General features: G+C 38.4%; 1 protein-coding gene across 4 annotated transcripts in view; it reads right to left on the minus strand.

Annotated features, from left to right (window-relative positions):
- CHD1 (chromodomain helicase DNA binding protein 1) overlaps window positions 1-24,424 on the minus strand; it is a 61,461-nt gene that overhangs the window by 12,403 nt on the left and 24,634 nt on the right. For 3 of the 4 annotated variants that reach the window (XM_058656201.1, XM_058656204.1, XM_058656202.1), the window contains exons 6-28: window positions 23,940-24,089; window positions 23,551-23,819; window positions 22,720-22,945; window positions 22,227-22,327; window positions 21,824-22,002; window positions 20,948-21,075; window positions 19,351-19,567; window positions 18,332-18,421; window positions 17,121-17,311; window positions 16,377-16,565; window positions 14,091-14,253; window positions 13,034-13,186; window positions 12,158-12,229; window positions 11,453-11,602; window positions 10,986-11,134; window positions 10,195-10,291; window positions 10,017-10,112; window positions 8,456-8,632; window positions 4,443-4,603; window positions 3,145-3,186; window positions 2,107-2,237; window positions 1,351-1,489; window positions 1,029-1,179 (exon numbers count right to left, since the gene is read on the minus strand). In XM_058656201.1, the coding sequence (XP_058512184.1) occupies window positions 1,029-1,179; window positions 1,351-1,489; window positions 2,107-2,237; window positions 3,145-3,186; window positions 4,443-4,603; window positions 8,456-8,632; window positions 10,017-10,112; window positions 10,195-10,291; window positions 10,986-11,134; window positions 11,453-11,602; window positions 12,158-12,229; window positions 13,034-13,186; window positions 14,091-14,253; window positions 16,377-16,565; window positions 17,121-17,311; window positions 18,332-18,421; window positions 19,351-19,567; window positions 20,948-21,075; window positions 21,824-22,002; window positions 22,227-22,327; window positions 22,720-22,945; window positions 23,551-23,819; window positions 23,940-24,089 (3,421 nt within the window). The remainder of the gene's footprint in view (window positions 1-1,028; window positions 1,180-1,350; window positions 1,490-2,106; window positions 2,238-3,144; window positions 3,187-4,442; window positions 4,604-8,455; window positions 8,633-10,016; window positions 10,113-10,194; window positions 10,292-10,985; window positions 11,135-11,452; window positions 11,603-12,157; window positions 12,230-13,033; window positions 13,187-14,090; window positions 14,254-16,376; window positions 16,566-17,120; window positions 17,312-18,331; window positions 18,422-19,350; window positions 19,568-20,947; window positions 21,076-21,823; window positions 22,003-22,226; window positions 22,328-22,719; window positions 22,946-23,550; window positions 23,820-23,939; window positions 24,090-24,424) is intronic. The other variant, XM_058656203.1, reaches the window with a different exon arrangement.

Here is a 24,424-nt window from a genome sequence, read left to right on the forward strand (position 1 = left end):
TATCTCCCAGCTGCTCCACTTCCCATCCAGCTCCCTGCCTGTGGCCTAGGAAAGCAATGGAGGAAGGTCCAAAGCCTTCAAGACCCTGCACTCACATGAGAGACCCGGAGGAAGCTCCTGGCTCCTGGCTCCTGACTGGCTCAGCTCCAGCCGTTGCGGTCGCTTAGGGAATGAACCAGAGATGGGAAGACCTTTCACCTCTGTATCTCCTTCTTCTTATAAATCTGACCTACACCTTTCCAGTAAAAGAAATCTTTTTAAAAAAATTTTCTTTCTACTATGTAAACCAGGGACCACAAACGCCACCTAGGTCTTCCACATGTGTGTAGGGACTCAGGAACTTGGTCCATTTTTGACTACTTTTCTAGGACTCAAACTCACCCCTATGGGATGACAGCACTGCAGGTAGCAACTTAACTAGCGATGCCACAACAATGGCACAATCTCTTCCCTCAGTAGTAACTATAAACAGAGACAAGCTTTGTGGCTTGTCCTAGGTAAGGCCCCTCCCTGTGACTTCGGCACCCCATACAGGTGCTGCTTAGAGTACTGGCTGCTCCATTTCCAACTCCTGTCATATGCCTGGGAGAGCAGTGGAGGACAGCCCCTGCACCAATGTGGGAGACTGAGGAAAAAAACTAAACAAAACAAACAAACAAAAACAGATCTTGGCTTAGGATGGGCCAAGCTCTGGCCATTAAGGCCATCTGGGTAGTAGTGAACAAGCTCTCTGCAAACTCTGCCTTTCAAATAAATAAACAAATCTTAAAACATACACACATACAGGTACACGTAATATGAAGGAAAACACATCTATGGTTTAAAGATAAAAATACACCATCATGGGCAAAGCATGATCTGAGAGATCATGTAATTTCTTCATGAAAACAACTTTCTGAAGAAGCAAAGTTCACAAAGCAAGCTAGGTTTGCCTCCTGATGCACAGTTTATTTCTTATCTAAAAACAAAAATTCAAATAAATGATATTCAACATTAATGGTTAACAGAATCAAGAAATATATAAATACCTTGTGAGTTAGACTGAGATCAGGATCCATTTTAATCATTTCCCAGCTTCCATATCCATACTCATAGATGCCAATCAACAAATTAGAATCATCTTCTTTTCCCCAGTCTATATCAAAATTAGCTGGTTTCGTATGAAATGGGACAGTATACCTAGCATTAAAATTAATAACCACGGTCAGGTTTATAATCATGCTATTTAAAATTAATTTTGAAACACACACTGGAGAACTTAAATACTAAGTGTTATTCAAAACTAGCCAAAAATATCATAAAGTTACAGACACAATTAAATTTTTTTTTAAATGAAAAATGTAACTCAACTGTTTTCTTTCTTCCGGATCTGAAGGAATGGATCTGTGCAGAGGTACTAATTCTTCTTCATGGGAAATGACTAGCTTGGCATTCACCTGTACTCCTGATATTCGGAATGTTGGCCCCTTTACTTTTCCGAGTCGACCACCTTAATTTTTAAAACAAGAATATAACAATGCATATAAGGTAATTCTACAAAACAAAGTAGCATGCTGTTATATTAATCATTACATATTATTAAGCAGAGGATTGTTGGCAAATTTTGTTTTGCAATACAGACATTAGTGATTATAAACTAACAGATATAGTGAAGAAAAAAGTGTCCCATATAATTCTTTCATCAGTTACATGGATCTATTAAAACTGCCAGTCTTCTTCTAGAATAAATGTTTCAGTGTATCTGGTTACTCAGTATTACCTCATTCAGGTAGAGGAACTGCAGGAATGGGATAACTCTTTCAAACCAGTACCACAAATACATACATTGCCACTTTCTTCGTGCAGTCTTCTATATTAAAGATTCAGTTACTATCAATTCCCGATATACATCCCAGCCAGCATGTAGCAAAAGCTGTAACAGATTCTACTGCCTTCAATAGCACAATTCCCCTTTTCAATTATTAAGCACCCCTAATAGAATTGCTTTGTTTTGGAAAGCGTCACTGAGACTGATACACAAATAACTTAAGTTCTAACAGCTAATTTGATAAAATTTTCAAACTTCCATTTACTTCTCGTTTAATCACTCTCATTTTGTTACGTTACCTGTTCGTTCTGTTCCTGAAGAACTGTCCTTCAGGGCTTTAATGCAACCGTTGTGCACCAATTCTCCTAGCCGTCTGAGGTCCGTTTCTGACTTATCAACTAATTCAGCATCTCGGGCAATTGCATCTAACCTGTAACAAAAGAACGCAATTTTCACAAGTATGTTAAAGTGGAATAATTTAAAATAAACTAAGATTTCCCTATCGCTTCTCAGTCTCTTATCTAAGTGTACAATAAATTAAGTTTATCCTGTCTCAGGATTTGATCATCACGTTACTGGATGCCCTACAGAATCTAGGTCCCGTAAGTGCTGATCTGGCAGAGAAGCAATTCAGTTGCAGATCTGAAGGTGAGATGAGCAGATTCTTTATTAGAACAATGAAATATTCAAAATGATGGTTATATACTAACCCTGTAAAAGCTTTTCTAACTGATCAAATCTTAAGGATAAGCTTTAAGAAAATTACACATAAAAAGGATAGGAGTGAATTTCTGTAATTTTTTCTTACTTGTGCCAAAGAGATAATATGAATAATGGCTGACACTTTAGGTGTCTTAATCATCAAAAATAATCACAAATATTTCACATTTTAAGCAGGTCATTTAAAAATAAAATAGCAAATGCAAGAGAACAAAATTAAACTCAGTTTTTGAAAGTCTCTACCAGGGGTACATATTTTAACATCATTTGTAAGCCAATGAAAATTATTAATATAAAAATTAGCCCACTACAGATGTACTGAAATTGTGGTTTCCTGGCCAGTGCAGGTAAAATCATGTGATGGGCCAAACGCTTCCACACTTGCCTGCAACAGTACAAGAATAATGAGCATGTAGCTCACCAACAGCTGCTTGCACAGAGAACTTACAAACAATTTTAAACATCAATCTAAATTTTGTTTTTTGGGTTAATTTTATAAATGTTCAGTAAAAGCAGTATTAACAAAAAAGTAGTTGAACTGAATGTCACTGTAAATAAATTAAGCTGACAACATGTAACACATTCTATAATTCTATGAGAATGGCAAACGTATTTACCTTTCCAAAGGGCCACCAAATTTCTTATAGCTCTTGATAAACCTAACAGAAAATAATTATTTGGTTTAAATGTTTGCTTCACTATCCAAAACAAAACAAAACAAAATAAAAAAAAATTTTATTTTGCATACAGAAATAAAATACTTGTTAGTGTAAAAAATTCAAGACACTGTGACTGACCGAAAATGAATAAACTATCCTACAAATAAAAATATGATTAACAATAAGATACACCTCGTAAACCACACTTTAACACCAAGAATGATGCTTCGATACCAATATAAATAAAACAATAGAAGCTAAATTTTATTTTAGAAATTATTTTATTATTTTATGACAAAAAGAAGGTTCAAAACTGCCACAGGAAGTGTCTCCAGGATTATTAGCAATCATACTGCACCTCCTCACATTGCAAGTGCAGACAATTTACTGCATGGCTGTAGTTCAGGTATGTGGTGTTACCAACAGGAGACAGAATTTTTACTTAGGAGGAAATAAAGCTACTTAAGTGACTGATGGATGAGGAAAAATATTCAGGAAAAGCAGAAGTTGAAATGCTTCTTCAGCTAAAGACAGAAAGTCCAGCAAATCAGGTAGTCATGAAAATTCCCTGAGCAAAAACTAACAATATATTTAGTTTTCTGATGGCAAAAATGAGAACTTTCTCAATCAGGTCTATCATTTAAAAGAAAACAGTTACAATGGCTTAAAACAAACAACAAACTCTCAAAATACAAAAACAGATAACCTTCATACAAATTTCACGTGCAAATCTATTACATAGCAAAGCTGTTACCCCATTTCCCTGACAGCAATGTGAATGGAAGGTACAATTTCTAGCTCATCTTCCTTCTGCGCCTGCTTGGACGTACCAGAAATGCCTTGAACATGGTTACCCTCAGAAAGCAAATTACCACAGTGTTAAGATAGAAAAATAGAGAACCAAATTAATCTCGGTAAAAAAATTAGTAAAGTGGGATCATAAATTCAGCATAAATCTCATGTTTTAAAATAGACTTTCATTATTCAAAAGGGCCGCTGTTTTGAACCACATCAATAAGTTAAAAATATTAGTATTCTAAATAGACAAATGAATAACACGGCAAGATTTAGTAACAACCCTGTTTTCATCAGAATTGTAATAGTTACGTATTAAGTTGAACCATACAATTCCTCCTCAAACATCACATACTTGCCTCCTTAAAGACTTTTAATTTCTGAAAACTAAAGAATTTTTACATTTTAGTCACGCTTCAGGAAAAAACACACTGAGGAAAAGTGCTTTCATATCCTCTTACCGCCTAATCTCTGTGTCACTAAATCCTTTAATATTCTCCCGAGGAATAGTCCGAGGTCTCCCGCGCTTCTTCGGCCTCTTGCTTTCCGAGACGGAATCACTGTCAGATCCAGAGTATCTCCTACTTCTACTGCGTCTCCCTTCACTTCCATTGAAGCTAATCTGGAATTGGAAAGCGAAAACTTAACTGAAGGCTTCTATCCTAACAGTAAAAACAACTATAAAGATCACCTGAACTGGAAAAAAATTATTCTGTATGCCAAAATCACTTCACACACAAAAAAATAGGGTTAACAATAGGCTCTTGAAACTTCAGAACTCAAAACATTTAAAACACAGTATAAAAAGAACCACAGTCAACATAAAAAAAACCTTGAAAAGCTAATAATAAAGAGCAATTTTATGCTACAAATCAAAGCAACAATGAAATGCAGGTAAAAGCTATTTTAGTAATTTTTAACAAGGATTTATTTTTATTGGAAAGGCAGATTTACAAAGGACAGACAAAGATCTTCCATCTCTGGTTAACTCCCCAAATGAATGCAATGGTCTGAGCTGAGCTGATCTGAAGCCAGGAGGCAGGAGCTTCTTCTGGGTTGGCCACATGGGTGCAGAGTCCCAAGGCTTTGGACCAATCTCCTACTGCTTTCCCGGGCCATAAACAGGAAGCTGGATGGGAAGTGGAGCAGCTGGGACATGAACCAGCGTCCATATGGGATGCTGGAGGTTCCAGGCAAAGGATTAACACACTGAGCTATTGTATCAGCCCCCATTTTAATCATCTGTATGTTATGTATTCATCTGAGAGGCAGAAACACACAGAGACAGGGACTTCCTGTCTCGTCCACTCTCCAAATGCTTGCACTGGCCAGCAGGAACTGACACCAGAGGTTGGAACTCAATCCAGGTCTCCCCCGTGGGTGGCAGGAAACTAAGTACTCGAGCCATCACTGCGACCTTCCAGCAAGAAGCTGCTGCCATCAGGAGCAGGCACCTAAAGGAACGTGTGCACCAACTCTGCAGTCCAGTGTCCAGCCCGTACCCGGTTGTGCATTTTATCAATTGAACAGCACTAACCAGGCAGCAAGAGCTGACACTTGTAATAGTAAATGCACATTCATGGACCTGTGGTGACATTCAAACTGGGATACAGGATTGATAAGATTATATCAAGAGCTTAAACAATTATTCTACTAACTCAGCCATATCAGCTCTATGCGCTTTTCCTGAGGAAATGTAAGGGGGGAAAAAAAATCAAACAATACAAATGTTTTTCAAAGAGAGGCTAGCCAGTCTATACAATGGAATGCTGATAAGTTACTAAAAAACATTTTGTAGAATTAGTACTTTGTTAATACTTTGTGTCAATGGTGCCGGTAAAAAATAAAAGGAGTAATTAATACTTTAATTAACTGGCAAAGGTTAAGAAAACAAATTCCACATCAATATGACTCCAACTGAATGTGGCACTAAAAGCACTGCAATGTCATGGAGTGTGAACCACTGCTGGCTCTATCACCTCAGCTAGCCTCATTACTTGTCCCCTATGTCCATTCTCCTAAAATTCCACTTGTTGCTCTTCTAACTGGGCTGATACATGAGAGGAAGCTTCCAGCTAAACCCACACATACATCCATACTTCATAAGGAAATTGTCCACAGCTCCAGCACATATGCTGAAAGTTAACGGAAGTCAAAAATGGTATTTCATTTTCTTTCTAACCTCTTCCCACACTTTCAATGGAGATAACATAACGCGATTCCTTGGCACTACAAAAAAATCATTTGAGTTTGCAGAAATTAACAAGAACAAAACTACTATAAACATATACTTTTAAGCCAAAAGCATTATTTGTGTCCACTTCTGTTCATTATTCACAAATTTGGTTGTTCCCATTCTACAGGAAAGCTATCTACAAAGCACCAAGAAAATTGCTGTGCTGCTGCTTCCAATGGAGAACTTGAGAGCTGGGACTGGGAGTGGGACAGGCTCAGCTACACTGATGCACCTGTTAGTGTGCATGAGAACCAGAACAGATGTGGGCCAGCTGAGCTAGGCTGAAGCACCAGTTGGCAAGTGCTGGGACTAGGGGCAAGTCTCGCACCCTGGCAAGTGCAAGACCTGGGACTGGGAACAGTATGAGAGGGGAACTGTGGGCAATCCCTTGCTAAGCTCTAACTATTATTGGTAAGCACAGGAACCAGGATTAGAAGCAGGCCAGGTCTGGGGGTGGGTCAGTCCGAACTAAGCTGCAGCACGCAAGGGTGTGGGCTAGGATAGTCTAGGCACATGCAAAACAAACAAACAAAACAAAAAAACAACCAAACCAAACCAAAACAAAGCCAGGCATGGGGGTAGGCCTGGTGAAAGTTACTGGGGGTCATCCCAACTAGGTTCTGGCATCTTCTGGTATGTGTGAGGCTCAGGTCTGGTTGGCTGGCTGGGCTGGGCGTCAGTACCCATCTGTTCATGTAAGACATGGGGCTGAGGTAGAACTGAGGTAGAACCAAGCTGCATCCACCAGCACGTGTGGACAGATGAGGTGCAGGTGACTGAAACATGTGTCCAACCACCTTCCTCCATACTTTACCCGCTCCACCCTAATCAGAGGGCCACATGGGAACATATCCCTCTCAACTATACAAACAATATAAAAATAAAATTAAAAAAGAAAAGAAAAATACCTAATATAATTTTAAGAAAAGAAGAAACCTAAAGTTCTATTCTGGGGAAAGAAAGTGGTAACAAACTAAGGACTAATATCCCTCACTTGTATCAGGCTCAAACTTAAAGGAAGCCTCAAAACAATAAATATAATATTCTTAGAATGTAATATGCTAAAAATATATGAAAGTCATCTATTTATTAGGCCCTCTCCCCTTTGTCACAGGATCCAGTTTATCTAGGTGTGGTATTGTGGTAGTTCTACCATTTCTGACAAATCCAATACTATGTTCTTTTGAGCCATAACCATAAATAACCACATAGATTTTTCAAAAATTTGAATTGTACAAAATTCTCTCCATGATACAACTAAACTAGAAATCATCAACATAGATTCTTGAAAATTTGTCCTAATATTTTAAAAACTACAATACATGTCAAAAATCCTTTGGGGGTAGGCATTATGGCATAGTGGGTTAAGCTGCTACAGTAAGCATTCCATGGGGACTCTGGTTTAAGTCCCGACTGTTCCACTTCTGATCTAGCTCCCTGCTAACGAGCCTAAAAACAGCAGTGGAGGATGACCCCAAGTGCTTGGATCCCTGAGCCCATGTGGGAGACCGAGGAAGCACCTGGCTCCCGTGGTTCCAGTCTGACCGTTGTGGACGCCTGTGGCACGAACCAACAGATGAAACCTTCTGCACTCTCCCTCTCAGTAACTCTGCCTTTCAAATAAAATAAATTATAAGGAAGGAAGGAGGAAAAGAGAAGAGAAAGAAAAAGAAGAAGAAAGAGATAAAAGACCTGTGGGTCAAAGACGAAGGCATGTGATACTCTGAAATGAATGGAAATCAAAACACAATATAAGAAAACAAAATCATGGGGGACGATGTGGTGGCGTTAACAAGCTAATCCTTTGCTTACAGCACCAGCATTCCATACAGGCACTTGTTTATGTCCCAGCTGCTCCATTTCTGATCCAGCTCCCAGCTTATGGCCTGGGAAAGTAGCAGATGATGGCATAAGACCCTGGAGCCCAGTCCCACGCGAAAGACGTGCAGAGGCTCCTGGCTGCTGGCCTTGGACTGCTCAGCGCTGGCTGTCGCAGCCATCTGGACAGTGAGCTAGCACAAGACGATCTTCCCCTGTTTTCTCCTTCTCTCGGTATAACTCTGCCTTCTCAATGCATCTTTACACTTGATCTTAGCCAAAAGACCAAGAAGTAACAAAATAAATCTTTAGGACAAAACAAAATGAAACAAAACTATGGATCAATGTCTCATATAAACAAAAGAGCTGCATGGAGTGAACACCTCTGCATTAGAGATATGTTTCAATTACAAAAATCACCTGTTTTGCACAATTTCTCATTCTTGGGAGCATATAAATTTCTTCAAGTTCCTTTTGTCTTTCTTCTTCTTCCAATCGTCGTCTTTGATCTTCTGGAATGATTTCCTCCCAATTCTTTGAATTTCTTTCAGGTTCCAATTCAATGTCATCTTCATCCATATTTGAAAAATTGGCAACCTGATAAATCCCAGATTTTTAACAGGTTAAGTGTTACAGAAAAATCTGTCATTAAATCATTATTTGCTTCAAGGGCAAAGTAGCATGCCAGAATGACAATACAACCTAAATGTGCTCAGAAGAATGAACACAAAAGAGCAATTCGCAAAGTTCTTCGAAAAACAGAATTTAAAGATCATGCACATTTTCCACTAACTTTATGATGCTCCTGTGACTAGGGAGTAAATCAAGGCAAATGGCTTTTAAAAGTCTTAACACAGCAGTAGAAACAGATAACAGAACTGAAGAGATAATGTAACCCTCCGCAGCAATTCCCAGAGCAGTTCATCAATTACTAAGTGCCACAGAAGATTCTTAGAGCCATAAAAATAATATCTGAAGAACTATTAACAGAGCAAGAGATCTCTGGGAAACTTCAGACTAGTGATCTAGGCTGCCTAAGTCCTAAACTCTCCACATCTAAGCAAAAAGATGGACTTTTTTCTAAAAATTAAAAAAGCTGACCACCTGTGGAATCTAATAAATAGAAAATATTCTGTAAAGGACATTATCAGGAGTACAGCTTCACTAAACCCTACGGATGCTTATCCTTCACAAGACGCAGAACAAAACAAAACGAAACCAAATTATGGACCCAAGTCTCAAACAGAAGAGCTGCATGGAGTGAACACTTCCACATTACAGAGATAATTTTTTTCAATTACAAAAATCACCTGTCTTGCTCGATTTTTCTTGGGAGCATGTAAAGAATTGTTCATTCTCCTCTGAAAAGAAGTGTTTATTCTCTTCTGTTACTTCAACAGACTTAAAACCAGTTGTGTGGAAATACCAACTCACTGGTATAAAAGCAAGTTATATTCATGTTTAGTTTAGTTATCAGTGAGTTCAGGAAACAGTTCAGATATGGAGAAACCTGTTTCTTTAAATAAACTTTCTACATTTACTCAACTGATTATGTTGCTTTACATCTCTGTAATTCTTCAGCCTTCACCAAATCAGGAATATTTCTAAGAATTAATAAATAGTAACTTATTGGTACTTTGCCTACCTGTGATAATTTTAAAAATTAGTGTCAAAAAAATGTTCCAGTGAGCTTCAATCCTGGAGAGACCGTATCTACTCATTTTACAGAACCCGACTGTGAGGACATGCTGTCACCTGAGCTAAGTACCAATGAAATAATGAAACAGCTGTCCTGTCTCAAGGAAACACCGCCTTCCTAACTGCCCCGGTTCTTCTCAAACCAGGCTGCTGCTCATCTGAACGACAGAGAACAGTTCATGCACAGCACAGCAAATTTGAAGACAAAAAATTCTCTTGGTGATTTAATGAAAACGTTAAATGATGACATAGTCAATGCATAATCATAAAAAAAGAAATCTACCTTGAACTGGGAAAGTAATTCATCCCCCACGGTCAAAGGGCCTGGTTCATTTTCATGAGTTTCAGCCCTCTTTAAGATTTCATCTATATCCATTTCCTGCAATTAAAAGGAAATCTTTGAAATACACTTGAAGTTTTCCTTTCTATTAAATAGATAACATATTGGAAGGAAAGGTAACCTGTGGCTCTTGTTCTTCTCCTTCAGGTTCCTTAAAAAGTTCTTCAGCACCAAACTTTAAAATAGCTGATAATTCTTCTTTATTGAAAGGAGTAGAACTATACCCAGAGAAAACAAAGATACCTAACAGTTAAAGATGCTAATATTTGCACAGCACTTTTACTAATTACTGTCACATTTACAGTAGTTACATGAAAGTTGCTGTTTTAAAACTAACTTGAAGCACAAAAGTTAAAACAATCTCCCCCACTTAGAAATTAGTTGGGAGAGGGCCCGGCGGTGTGGCCTAGCGGCTAAAGTCCTCGCCTTGAAAGCCCCGGGATCCCATATGGGAGCCGGTTCTAATCCCGGCAGCTCCACTTCCCATCCAGCTCCCTGCTTGTGGCCTGGGAATGCAGTTGAGGATGGCCCAATGTATTGGGACACTGCACCCGTGTGGGAGACCCAGAAGAGGTTCCAGGTTCCCGGCATCGGATCGGCGCACACCGGCCCGTTGTGGCTCACTTGGGGAGTGAATCATCGGACGGAAGATCTTCCTCTCTGTCTCTCCTCCTCTGTGTATATCTGGCTGTAATAAAATGAATAAATCTTTTAAAAAAAAGAAATTAGTTGGGATAAAGAAAGGTACTGAATATACACTCTTCTGATTAGAATTCAGTTCCATGCCTTCAAAAACGTAAAAACTGTACAGACTGAGCACAGCACTTCAATGATCTACTTACACGATGTAACATTTCTGACAATGAGTTTAACATTACTCTAAAATGACACTGTTACAGAAAAGCAAACCACCTGGATGGGGCGGAGCCTGTGTGCAGCACTGTCTTCCCGGTTGTGTCCATTCTCTGAATCACAAGATGATCCAAAACCATCTTCTTTTTGGCCCTTTCCAGAATATCCTCTTCAACCGATCCCTTTGTAACTAGACGATAAATATTCACCTGTAAAAATGTACACGAGGAAACAATGGCATTAGAAAGGATTTATTATTACTATTGCTATTCTGAAGTGTCCAAACACCAGTACACAGACAAGCGCATCTTACAAATTTTGAATAATGTCAAAACCAAAGTGAAACTTTCCAAACTATATAATAATGTATTTACAGAAAAAGAAATGATTTTGACAGCAAAGCCACCCGCCACCCTTCTTATGTTCTGGTTAGAATTTGGGGCCTATTTTTATTTAATTTTCAAATTTCTAAATGAGATGAAGACAAAAAGATTCTAAAACGACAGAACTACATAAGTTAAAAGTACCTGTTTCTTCTGCCCAATTCGGTGTGCTCTAGCCTGTGCCTGAAGATCATTTTGTGGATTCCAATCAGAATCAAATATAACAACAGTGTCGGCAGAGGCCAGATTAATCCCTAGACCTCCAGCTCTTGTGGAAAGCAAAAAGCAGAAATCCTGTAAAGAATTAGAATACATAAAAATTTTTAATCTTACAGTTGTTGACTAAATCTCAAACTGAAAATAGTTTTTTACACAATTTATTTTCTGACTTATCACGTACTTCACAACCAAAAATGAAAGACACTTTTAAAAACTAACTGATAAATAAAGCCCTCGTGTAAGACCAATTACTAAGACTCCAAGAACGTGTGTGGGCATAACACACAGCAATTTCAACTCAGTATTCTGTGAAAAACAGGGAACGGAACAGGAAAGCAATGGCTATTTGTACATTTTATTTGTAAAAATAAAAAAAAAAAATCAGACACGTGTGCGTGTGCACACACAATGTCCAATTAAAAGTGAACTACTTGTCTTGATGCAATTAATGATTTCGTGCTGTAGTATGACAGGAAAGAGCAAAGCTTCACACATCTAGCAAAACACTACATTAAAAAGTTAAATTTTCTAATCAAATCTGCTTCTTTGAAGCAACTACAAAAGCGAAGATTAAACCAAACATGACTAAACAATAACACAAAATTATCTGCAATTTTAAGGCACTCATACCTCTGAGCCCTCAGCATTAAAGTGATCCAGAGCTTGTTTCCGCAGCTCTCCTTTTATTGATCCATCTAATCTCTAGAATAAAATACATCAAATAACAGCATATCAAAATGTGGCACTTACGGAGCTGTTCTTTGTAATTACCTGCTCAAAGCCTGTCTCCCACACCACACTGTAGGCCCATCACCACTTTAAGTCTCATCATAAACTGTACAACCATTTTACTGCCTGCCTTAATATCCATCATCTACTAGCAGTAAATATTAAATGCCCACTAAGTTCCTGGAACAGCTCACAGAGCTGCTGTAAAGATGAAGCGAAAAATTAAATGGAGAGCATTGAGAACAGTACCTGACGCTGCCATCAAAATAGTCATCAATGTCGGTTTTAACGTCAATGAATGAACTTTAATATAGGTTTTGACAAGACAGAAAGAAAAAAAGCCTATTTTGGTCACCGGAATCTTGCTTAAAGTAACACAGCTATTTCGCAAACTGCACCGGAGTGAAGCACAGCACAGCACAGCACAGCACAGCAGTGCTGGCAGCATTCACAAGGACGGCTCGTCGGGCCTGGCGTCCTCAGATGCAGGCCTGATACATAAGGGCTCCCTTTAGAAACCACCATTACACAGATCCTGCCTTAGTTAAGTCCAAAATCTACAGCAAACACAAAAAGGACTTACAAGTAAACAATACATGAAAAAGAAGTGTTTTGTTGATAAAGTAACATCAAGTGGAAAAATGATGAGAAATTTTAAAAAGTTCATTTCAAGGAAAACTAGGATTATATAAAATATATATTTGATCAGGAAAATAATTTCAAAGGTTATTCTATATAAAACAAGCATGGCAATGCAAAAGAAAATAAAATGCTTACTTGAAAGGGAAACTGACGATATTTTAGATATTCTGCAAGTATATCTAACATCCGCACCATCTGAGAAAAAATAAGGACTCGATTGCCTCGTTCTCTGAGACGAATTAAAAGCTTGTCAAGAAGAATCAATTTTCCGCTACTACGAATTAAGTGCTAAGGAAGCAAATAAATTAAAATTGTTATATGTGAAAAGAAAGAAGCAAATGTTAACAAGTGTTCTACTTAAAACTTTCAGCTACTTTATCCTAAAATGAAATTCAAAATTTTCCTAATGTTGGAAATACTTTAAGTTCCAGTGTGAACATTAAGACTTTGGAGCATTCTGAATTTCAGATGAGGGATATGCCAAGTGCTAACTCTACACAGAGAGAAACTGCAAAGGCTCAAGGCTCTGGTCCCAGCAACTCAGACAATGGACACCCCGTCAGCTCCCTGAAAGCTTCCTGCCACGGCAGCACACGAGGCCAGCAATACGGCCTCAGTGATTATGCCCAGCCTCCCACCTGAAGGACCAGTTCCTGGTTCCCAGCTTCAGCCCAGTTCAGCACTTAGCTAGCCCAGCAGCTGCAGGCATCTAACTGGAAAATCAAATCAGTGCACCTCCAGAGGTCTCTCTGCCTCTCAAAATACTTTTTAAAGAAACAGTAATTTATTTGAAACAGAGAGAGAATCTTCCCCAAATGCTGCACTAGCAGAGACCTGAGCGGGCTGAAGCTGGGTACCCAGCACTCCATCAGCACTCCAAGCAGAAGGGCCATCTCCAGCTGGCTTCCCAGGGTCATTAGAGAGAACTGGTTTGGAAGAGGAAGAGCTGGATTCAAACCAGCTCCGATATGAGATGCTGGCTTGGCAGGAATTGGCTTAGTCTGCTGACCCTTAACACTGACCCCAATAGATATAAATTAACGTGATTTTAAAATAAATACTAAAAAATGGCCAAGATCATTATTTAAATGTATCATTTTAAAAAACTGCCAATAGCACTATTGTTTCCAGTTGTAACTGAATTATTTTTATCATTGCTTTATCAAAAAGTAACAATGTTAAAGATTCTTACTTGTAAGGCCTCCTGTTTATTATAAAATTCATTATTATCTGGTGGCTTGATGAGGTAGCAATGGTTACAACATTTCTTTAGCTCCATCATAATGTTCAAAAAGCCTGAGGTACTGCCCTTGGAACCTTTGCTGAGGGCTTTGTAATTCCTGGTTAAAATCCATCTTAAAAAAAATTATGAAAATGAAGTTTAGTAGAATAAACACATATCAAAACACATCCTAAGACATTCAGCATCAAACCAAAACTGCCCATTTGAAATTCACAACCAGATTTACAATAGACTGAACCTTGTTCACAATACTCACAAAAACATGTTATTGAAGCAGCTATAATAGTAAAAGCTTAATGAAACATGGTCAGTTATATATCAATCCTTCTTCCTCAAATCTGCTAGAAAGACGATCAACTATATTGTTCATCTTAAGTTTTCTTAGAAATCTCACTGCTTTTGTCAGCCAATGAAACCTGATTTCTACACAGCCCTAAAGGGAATCTCATCAGGATATTGGATTTTAGCCACAATGCTTTCTCAAAATTACATTTACACAATACATATTCAACTCAAAGAAAAAAAGTGGGTATTTTCTTATTCTAAAGTTTGTGTAGCATTGCTTCTCACTAGACCCATGAGGGACCTTAAGCAGCTCACAGAAAACGCTCACTATCCTTCACTTCTACCTTGCAAACTTTCTCTTCTAGTACATTTTCTTCCATTCGCTCCAGGTCAAGCTTCAAAGATAACTGAGAGTTCCAACCATCTAGTGTATGTATTACTCTTTTATCTTCTTTTTCCTATTATCTATTAAAAAACTCCATGAATGGACTAAGGACCACATGCAATGCCTTGACAGGAAATAAAGAATAAAACCATTTCTCCCTATGTAAAATAATTTCCTCTGAAATTCTCTGAAGCTGATATTTTAATACGGTAGGCAAAAAATTTATAGCAAATTTATCCCCCTAGTTATCAAAAAGTAGTTCAGAGTCTAAATTCAAGCTCCATCAGATTAGAAGTGAACTGCCCAGAATTCAGTTTTCTCCTTTTCTGATTTTTTCACATTTCCCACAGATAAAAGCATTACGATGTTTTTAAAGAATCTACTAGAAGGCTTTCCTGGAGTTCAGAAAGGAACCTGGAGAGCACCGGAAGCGAGCTAATCCAGGGGAACTGAAAGGACAGGAAGCTACTCCAGAGGGACTGACCCATGCAAAATCCAGACTCTGGAAAATTCCACAGAATCTCTATTTTGCAAATCAAATAAGCTTTGGGAAAAAGAGATACCTAGAGGTGAGATTTAAAAAGAGACAAATAACCATACCTAGAACTCATTACTGATCAAAGAAAACTTTTCTTTAAAAAAAGTTTTTGAAACATCTGAAAACAGACTTTAACACTGATACTGAAGAATATTAGTATCAAGAAATTCTTCCTTACATTTTAAAATGTTGATTTTCAAAATCAGTTCTATGAGATACATTTGTATTTCTGATTTTCCTTAAAAGGACAAGGAGTGGGAAAATCAAGGAGGCCTATAGATAACAAGACAAGCTAGAGCCGAAAATAAGGCCAAAATAAGGCCGAGTCATGGCTAAACAGGAGCTCACTGTATTACCGAGCCTTTTTGGATCAAAAATTTCACATAATGAAAACTTTAAAATTATGCAACAAGTATATTTTGAACTGTATAGCACTTATAGATTTCCCACAAAATATAATTCTTCTGAGATTTCAAAATATTCCTCATTTCACGAAATTGTTTAAATAACTACTAAGACATACAGCTCTTTCTGAATCTTTGAAAGTGATGTCATATGAAAATTCTGAAAATTCACATTAAGGGCACAGTAGTCTAGTGGCTTAAGTCCTCGCCTTGCACACACTGGGATCCCATATGTGCGCTGGTTCTAATCCTAGTGGCCCCGCTTTTCATCCAGCTCCCTGCTTGTGGCCTGGTAAAGCAGTAGAGGACGGCCCAAAGCCTTGGACCCTGCACGGCATGGGAGACCCAGTGGAGGCTCTGGGCTCCTGGTTTCAGATCGGCTCAGCTCCAGCCATTGCAGCCACTTGGGGAGTGAATCAATGGACAGATCTTTCTGTCTCTCTTCCTCTCTGTATATCTGCCTTTCCAATAAAAATGAAATAAATCTTAAATTTTTTTTTAAAAAATTCACATATGGCTTGTAAATACTCTTTAAAAACCCTTCTTAAACAGGATGATGACACTACACAGTAAGGATTATTCAGAATTAAATGTTTAGGACATGTATTCTGTGTACTGCTTACTTGTAATATTGTTTTTGTAAAGCACTCATTTCCATTCTTAAAATCTGCTCAACTTTGGCAGGGAGAGATTTTTCCACGTCCTTTTTCACTCGGCGCAGCAGAAAGGGCTCCAGCTCCTTGTGGAGGCTAGCGTAGCCGTACTCTCTCCCTTTGCCATGCTCTTCTTCAAAGTCTTCCCAAGAAGAAAACCTTTGGAAGAAAACAAAATCAGTGAGCACATTCTAAGCATCTCTCTGGCAAGAAGTCCATAATATAACATAAACATCTTACTCATATACATGGTCAAATATATGTTACTGTTTTACAAGTTATGATTCTTGAATTAAGCAGATATGAAGTATCTTCTTGTACAGATATAATTACCATCAAAATATATCACAAAAATACAGTTTCCCAGTTCTAGATGCACTCAAGGATAACATGTTTGTGGCCCTGACATGTTCGGCCTTGTCAACAACTTTCCAGATTTAGAAAACATAATTATTAGCACCTTATCACTACTGCATACAAAAAAATTAGGCATTGTTTCAGTTTTGCAAGCAAGTTATATTTTGAAGACATGTAAAATTAACAGATGTAAGTTATGAATGACATATATAAATTTTTTTCCATTCTGAATAATCTGTAATTCAGTGCTTTCATGGTAATATTCCTTAGTAGCCTTATTAACTTGCACTTATTATTTTCCCAGTAAAAGTTATAATTCAAATTTGTGATTAAAATTACATCCCAAACTGGTCTTACTTTTCTGGCATAATGAAATGTAGCAAAGACCAGAGCTCTTTGAGGGAATTTTGAAGAGGTGTTCCAGTGATGAGGAGACGGTGATTGGATTTAAAATCTATTAAGGTTTTATACAGAAGAGAATCATCATTCTTTAGCCGATGGGCTTCATCAACGCCGATAAATGCCCAATTGAGACCTCCAAGGAATGCCTGAAAAAAAACAAAACACTTATTTTAACAGGAAAAAATAAAATCCTTGTCTGTCTCTCCCATTTAATCTGAATTCAGGCTTTTCAGAGGCAAATTAAAGTTAAAAACAGACTTTTAATCATTTTCAAATAAAAATAAATTATTACAATGCTCAAATCAAGCAACTGAACATGCAAAAAACTGGAAAAATAATGACGCTTCAAAATTTATATTGTCTTATACATCGATTAAAGACTAAAAAAGCTAGTAACCCATTACAAAGTTTACTAATTATCTTTTTAAAATTTTCTGACAACATTACAGCTTATTTTCTGAATGTTTACTTGTTAAAGTACCTCCAGAGCAAACGCCCACCCTAACTCTTACATTGTGGCCCTCAGACGGCAACTGTTTCTTTTTCAGTCAATACCATCCTAATTTTTAACTCCTTAATAACTACATCAAAGTAGTTGAATCTGAAACAAGCTCAATTTCATTTCATTCAAATATTAACTATCGTTCTGGACTTCAGAATCTGAAAACACCTAGGAGCATCTTCCCAAAGCTGTTCTGAAGATGTTGCCTTCCACGCAACAGACACACCCGTCTCCGGAACAGACACGTAGGCCACCCTGGCCAAGCGGCAAGTCGCTGCTTACAGCACCAGGACTACCTATGACAGGTTCCAATCCTGGCTGCTTCACCTTCAATCCAGCTTCCTTCTGACAGGAAAAGCAGGAAGAGGATGTCCAAGTGCTTCAGCCCCTGTACCCACACGGGAGACCCAAGGAAGCTCCTGGCTGTGAACTGGCCTAGCTCAGACCACTGCGACCAGTTGGGAGTAATTTAATGACGCAAGATCGCGGTCTCTCCTTCTCTATGAAAAGCGGACTTTCAAGTAAAAGTAAAAATTATTCTCAGCTTAATGGACACAAGAACTAAACCCACAAGCTGATCCAAAGGTTCTTTCATCCTGCCCATAACAGATGGTAAAGGAAAAGCCAGTAACACAATCAAAGAAAAATAACAGATAATACAGACCTTATCCTTCAGCAAAATTTCGTAAGTTGTTAATAATATGTTAAACTTCAAGCGTTTGGTCTGAGGGTGCATCCATTCATGAGTTCTTATCTACCAAAACAAAAATCAGGACAAAAAATTATGGCATATTTAACCTGTGTATAAAAATGAAGTAAACAGATTTCTATAAAAAAATACTCCATTTAACAAAATACATCAGTTTGTTCATTTAATTTTAATTTTTATCAATAAGACAATAAGTCTGAATTTTCAATCCTGAGCACTGGGAAGAGCGTGCAGAGTACCCATGACACAGAACTAGCAATGAATTAAAACTGAAATTGTGGGGCCTGCTGCGATAGCGTAGTGGTTAAAGTCCTTGTCTTAAGCCGGGATCCCATATGGGTGCCAGTTCTGGTCCCAGCAGCCCCACTTCCCATCCAGCTCCCTGCCTGTGGCCTGGGAAAGCAGTGGAGGATGGCCCAACAAAAATAAATACAAAAATTAAAAGAAAGGAAAAAAAAACCTGAATTGTACAGCCATGAAGCCAGGATCTTTGGCTTTTTACCTATTAGACTTCTAAAGTATTAAGTCTTTACTACAATGTAAACTGAAAATGTGTTACCTCAAAAACTAAAATCAAAAGAAGGACGAAGGATGGGAAGACGAGACTGGGAGGGAAGATGGGAGTATTATGATGTTAGAATTGTATCTATAAACTTCACTGAATACGTTAAAAACTAATTAAAAATTAGAATATGTAATAAATAAAATTGTGAAACTGGATAGACAACGAATAACTCTTTTGAATGCTTCCGTATCTATTTGAAATCTCCTATAAAGGAAGGAGGTGAGGAGTATCATTAAACCTAAGTCCTAGGTTTTTATTACAGTGCTCAACATGAGCACGTATGAGCACGTGTGTGGAAGTTCCACATGTCCCCACCAAACAGAGCACCGCCGACGACGCAACCAGGCGGAATCACTGCCCTCCAGGACAAGCATTTCCAGGCGTGGCGATTTGCGAGCAAACAACTTACCATGTTCCTGCTATTAATGTCTCCTAAGTACACCACAGAATTCATCTGAGAAGCCCACGTCTGAATCTCCCTCTGCCAGGAGGTGAGAGTGGAGAGCGGCACGACCAACAGGAAAGGACCGTACAACTGATGTTCGTGAAATAAGTAATTGAGAAACGAGATCGTCTGGATCGTTTTTCCAAGGCCCATCTCATCAGCAAGGATGCAGCTATTGCCTCTATAGTTGAAAGGAAAAAAACCACATATGCCACAAAGACTCCGATATACACAGAGACCTTTTATTATCACATTAATAGATTTATATGAGCAGTAAAACAGAATTAACCTGAAAGGTACTACAAATAATATATCATTTATATTGGATACAAATAAACATAAAACATCTGAGTAGGGCCCAGCGGCGTGGCCTAGTGGCTAGGGTCCTCATCTTGGAACGCGCTGGGATCCCATATGGGCACCAGTTCTAATCCCGGCAGCTCCACTTCCCATCCAGCTCCCTGCTTGTGGCCTGGGAAAGCAGTCAAGACGACCCAAAGTCTTGGGACACTGCACCCTGTGTAAGAGACCCGGAAGAGGCTCCAGGCTCCTGGCTTCAGATCAGCACAGCTCCAACCATTGTGACCGCTTGGGGAGTAACTCAACGGATGGAAGATCTTCCTGTCTCTTCTCCCCTCTGTGTATCTGACTTTGCAATAAAATAAATAAATCTTCAGAAAAAAAAAAAAAAAAAAGGAGGAACTGGGAGGAAGAGGAACATGTCGGAGTAGGGTGGAGCATGATTTTATCTACACGATTTTTAGAGTTAAAAAAAAAGAACAGTAACAAAAAGAAAATAAAAAATGCCAAAAATCAATCCAGGAAGTTAAATTCCAGCTCCACCAAATTTTTTTCTGTTATGTAACAATATGTATAAACACTGAGAAAAAAGCAGTCTTAAGACAATAAAACTATTTTCTTAAAAATTTATATTAATGGAGTTATTTTCTTAATCTTGTTCTCATAAAATTTTGATTTACTTCAAATTAGCATGAATTAAGATACAAGATTGGGGTTGCCACCTCCAACACCAACATCGCAGCTGGGTGCCTGCTGGAGTTCTTACTGTCCCTTTCACCCTAGCTCCCTAAGAAAGGAGGACAGCCCAAGAGTCTGCCACCCATGTGTGACACCTGGATGAAGTGCCTGGCTTCTGACTTGGGCCTGACCCAGACCCTTGCCATTGCAGCCATGTGGGATGGCAAACAGCTGTTTCTTAGGATGGGCACCATGACTCAACAAGTTAATCCTCTACCTTTGAGCACCAGCATCCCACTTCTGATCCACCTCCTGTTTATGTCCCGGGAAAGCAATGGAGGATGGATAGCCCAAAGCCGTGGACCCTGCACGTGCTTAGGAGATCCACTCCTGGCTGCTGGTCAGCTCAGCTTCAGCCTTTTGGCCACTTGGAGAACAAACCAGTAGATCAAAGATTTTTTTTTTTCTGTTTTTCCTTCTCTGTAAAAACTGTCTTTTATATAGTTTTATTTTTTAAAAAAAAAAGTCTCTTAACTCTGCTTTCAAATAAATTTTTTAAAAATATGAATAAAAATACACTTACTTGCACCATGAGTGAGCAAGCCAATTCAAACCATTTAGTTGATAATCCCTTAATTCTAAACCTTCGTGTCCTCCAATATAGGATGGTTGCTTCTTCAAGGCTACAAACCTTGGTCTTTGTTTTAATACCTTCAGTAGAAACAGATGTTAATATATAGAATTACTAAATACAAGTTGCTCTGAGACCAGTTTTGTAGTACAATGCATTAAGCTGCCGCTGAAAACGAAAACACTGACATTCCCTTCAGGCAACAGTTCAAGTACTGGCTAATCCACTTCTGATCCAGCTCCCTGCTAGTACGCCTGGGAAAACCATCAAAGATGGCACACCAGGGAAATGCACTCAGGCTTCAGCCTGAGCCAGCCCTGGGCACTGTGACCACTTGTGAAGTGAACCAGTGGATACATCTTTTGTCCTCTACGTCGTTTTCTTTATCTATAACGTTACCATTCAAATAAACAAAACAAAAAAAAGCCATACCAAAAAACATTAGTAGCTTCCCATTCAATTTCTAGTTTAAAAATTACTCTCATGAATTAAAATTTCACAAATAATAAGTATCAAAATAGTATTAATAAAGTATTAGCCAAGGTAGTCCTGCATATTTTCTTCTGCTTGTTTTCAAAGAAAGTACTGCCTGCATTGAAACCAAACATCTCAATTTCCAAACACTTTTTTCCAGTTCGGTCTCTGCATACAAGGTAAGGGAGGAATCCAAGAACCTCACTCCCCAACACTACCCATTAACCAAGACCAGACAGTACTCCAGTCAGTCAGTGTTAATTGAGGCTCCAGCTCTGTCCTATCTTAGGCACATACTATATATGATACACACACACACACACACACGTTAAAAACGTTAAAAGCATTAAACACCTTGCAGTCTTTGAAAGGAGTGGTTTTTGACTGGTTCCTGCTGAAGTATTCATCAATGCATGCTTGGAACTTTTTGGAAATGAGAGCTCCGTCTTCCCAGCTGCACTCCGAATATGGCAGACCCTGCCACTTGCAATAATAATCGGGATACCCGGCTGCTGACTTTTGATTGGAATGAGCTGCAAGATAAATCGGGTGCTCCTTTTATTTTCTGTACATTTATGTTCATCAGACTTACTTCTTAATGTAAAAGACCATACAAATAAAGACTAGTCATCCAGCTTAACAGCAACTTGCTTTTTCACTTCATGCAAGCTGCTGCATTTGATGTTTAAGTAATAATGGTTTTCCAAATTATTCCAAGCGCAGAAAGCAGCATTCAATCAGAACATCTCTCACTAACCGATGATGCGCTCCACTATCTGGTACTGCTTATGCAGATCATCTGTCAGCTCCTGCTGGCAATTGTAATATTCTACATCTTCTGGAGAAGCATTCTTCAACCTGAAAAACATTAATCCAAGAATATATTTCAAAATCTCCCATGAATGTCATCACCCAACCACTATCTAACATTTATCAAGTAATCTAAGTAGCATACTAAAAAATATTAGAAGTAGTAAGGCATCACTAATTTTAAACTTTAAAAATTTTAATTTTCACTGTACAAGACACCTTCCACGCTATTATTATCAAGGAGCATGCATATGCCCTCTCCCTTAAAAACTCCGTATCAAGATAAGTAAATTTAAATCTGTATATTCAACATGAGAGAAAACGTTCAAAAATCAAATATTTTAAGAAATTCTAACTACCTGATCACCAACCATTACTTGCTATAGCAACAGGAACATATACTAGAAATTTTCTAATTATGGAGAAAGGTGGATATTTACCATCGTTTCGTTTCCTGATCTTTCTTCTTATAATTATCTAATTTTTTCATTCCTCTAACATTCTGCTGCTTAAGGGTTTCCTCTGTTTCCCAAGTATTATGGATATGGGACCATCCCTTCCATTTAATTAGATACTGGATCTCTCCCGCCTCCTTGTTTTTCTCGAACCCCGCATTTGGGTCGCCATCTGCTTCGACTGCATAGATGGTTGTCGTAGCACCAGTAGCTGAAAACCAAAGCACAAGGCAGCTCAAGTCACTTGGTTTTACTACTATTTCCTTCTAGCTCAAAATTTCAAGAAAATCATTTTTTCAAAAATATACACAGGTTGAATATCAGTTATCCCAAAATACTGTGGAATGGTAGTGTCTCAGATTTCAAAGCAACGTAAATTTTCCAATCAGATTTGGGGTCAACCAGTGAACTACTAAAACGAGCTCAAAAGAGGGTGGCACATTCATGAGCACTAAATATAAACCTGTATACTTCAGATGAAAGAAAATGCCCCAAAACCAAACATTTTATGAAATTCGATTTGCCTACTTAATGACCATTATTTGTTATAGCAACAGAAACATATATTAGAAACAGACACACATATTAGAAATCATCTGATTATCAACCGTATGTCTTGGAGTCAGGTGGGTGTTTTTGGGAAGAAACTTGGGCTAAGCAAAATCTTATAGCAACTAAGTGATGTAGACAAAACTCTGCATTTTCAAAATTGAAAAAAACCGAGAGAAAAACTGAGAAATCTTTACAAAATATTTTTGAGTTAAAACTATTTAAAAACCGTTTATGTATTCATTTATATATATATATATTTAATACCTCCTTTTCTCCCAATTCTACAATCCATAAACCTTTCAATTGTTTCAAACTCCTCCTCTTCGGGCTGAGGAACATCCTCTCCGCACACCTCCAGCAGGTCGTCAGAGTCCGTTTTCATCTCTTCGTCTTCCTTATAGCTGACATTGACAGTTGCTTGGCGACGAGAACTTCTTTTATCATTGTCATAATCTTCATCATCCTCATCCTCAGATGAATCAAGCTGTCTCTTTTTGTGTCCAAGAATCTTCTTCGCATTTTTTGACTTGGACCTTTCACGAAGGGCAGGGGGGATAAGAGCATTGTAAGGAAGACCACCAGAAAGCAAGACTGGTTCTCACACACAAAGAATGGGCGTGCGCCTTCCCAGACCACAATCGTGCCACACTCACCGACTTAGAGGTTTTCTGCTTTTGACTTTGTTTTTTGGCTCATAGTCCGATTCGGTTTCGTCAGAACTGCTTTTATCTCTCTCCTCTTCAGACTCCGAGTCTGAGCCCGACGGAGATGGAGACCCCGACCCAGACATCTGCCAGTCTTCACTGCACAGGAAACCAATAAGGCATTCTCACTTACACTTAGAGCAGGCAACAAACCCCACCATCAACAATGGACATGCGCTAATCAAATTTCCCACTAATATTTAAAGTGATTTCCCCCCCTTAGTCAAATCGCCAGAACAGGAAAATAGTCTTTATATACTTTTCTGATAATTTGTTTAGTGGTACGTTAAAGAAGGGCAAACAGATGACAAACTGTCATTATGGGCAAAAAGGAATGCCAATTTAGTCAAGGAGCTTTAAGTGAACATTGTTATTTGTCTTCTCCAGGAGTTGGCGCTGTGGTACAGGTGAAGTTGGCACCTGTAATGCCAGCA

The sequence above is a fragment of the Ochotona princeps genome, chromosome 28, assembly GCF_030435755.1.
Source record: "Ochotona princeps isolate mOchPri1 chromosome 28, mOchPri1.hap1, whole genome shotgun sequence".
Classification (NCBI taxonomy): domain Eukaryota; kingdom Metazoa; phylum Chordata; class Mammalia; order Lagomorpha; family Ochotonidae; genus Ochotona; species Ochotona princeps.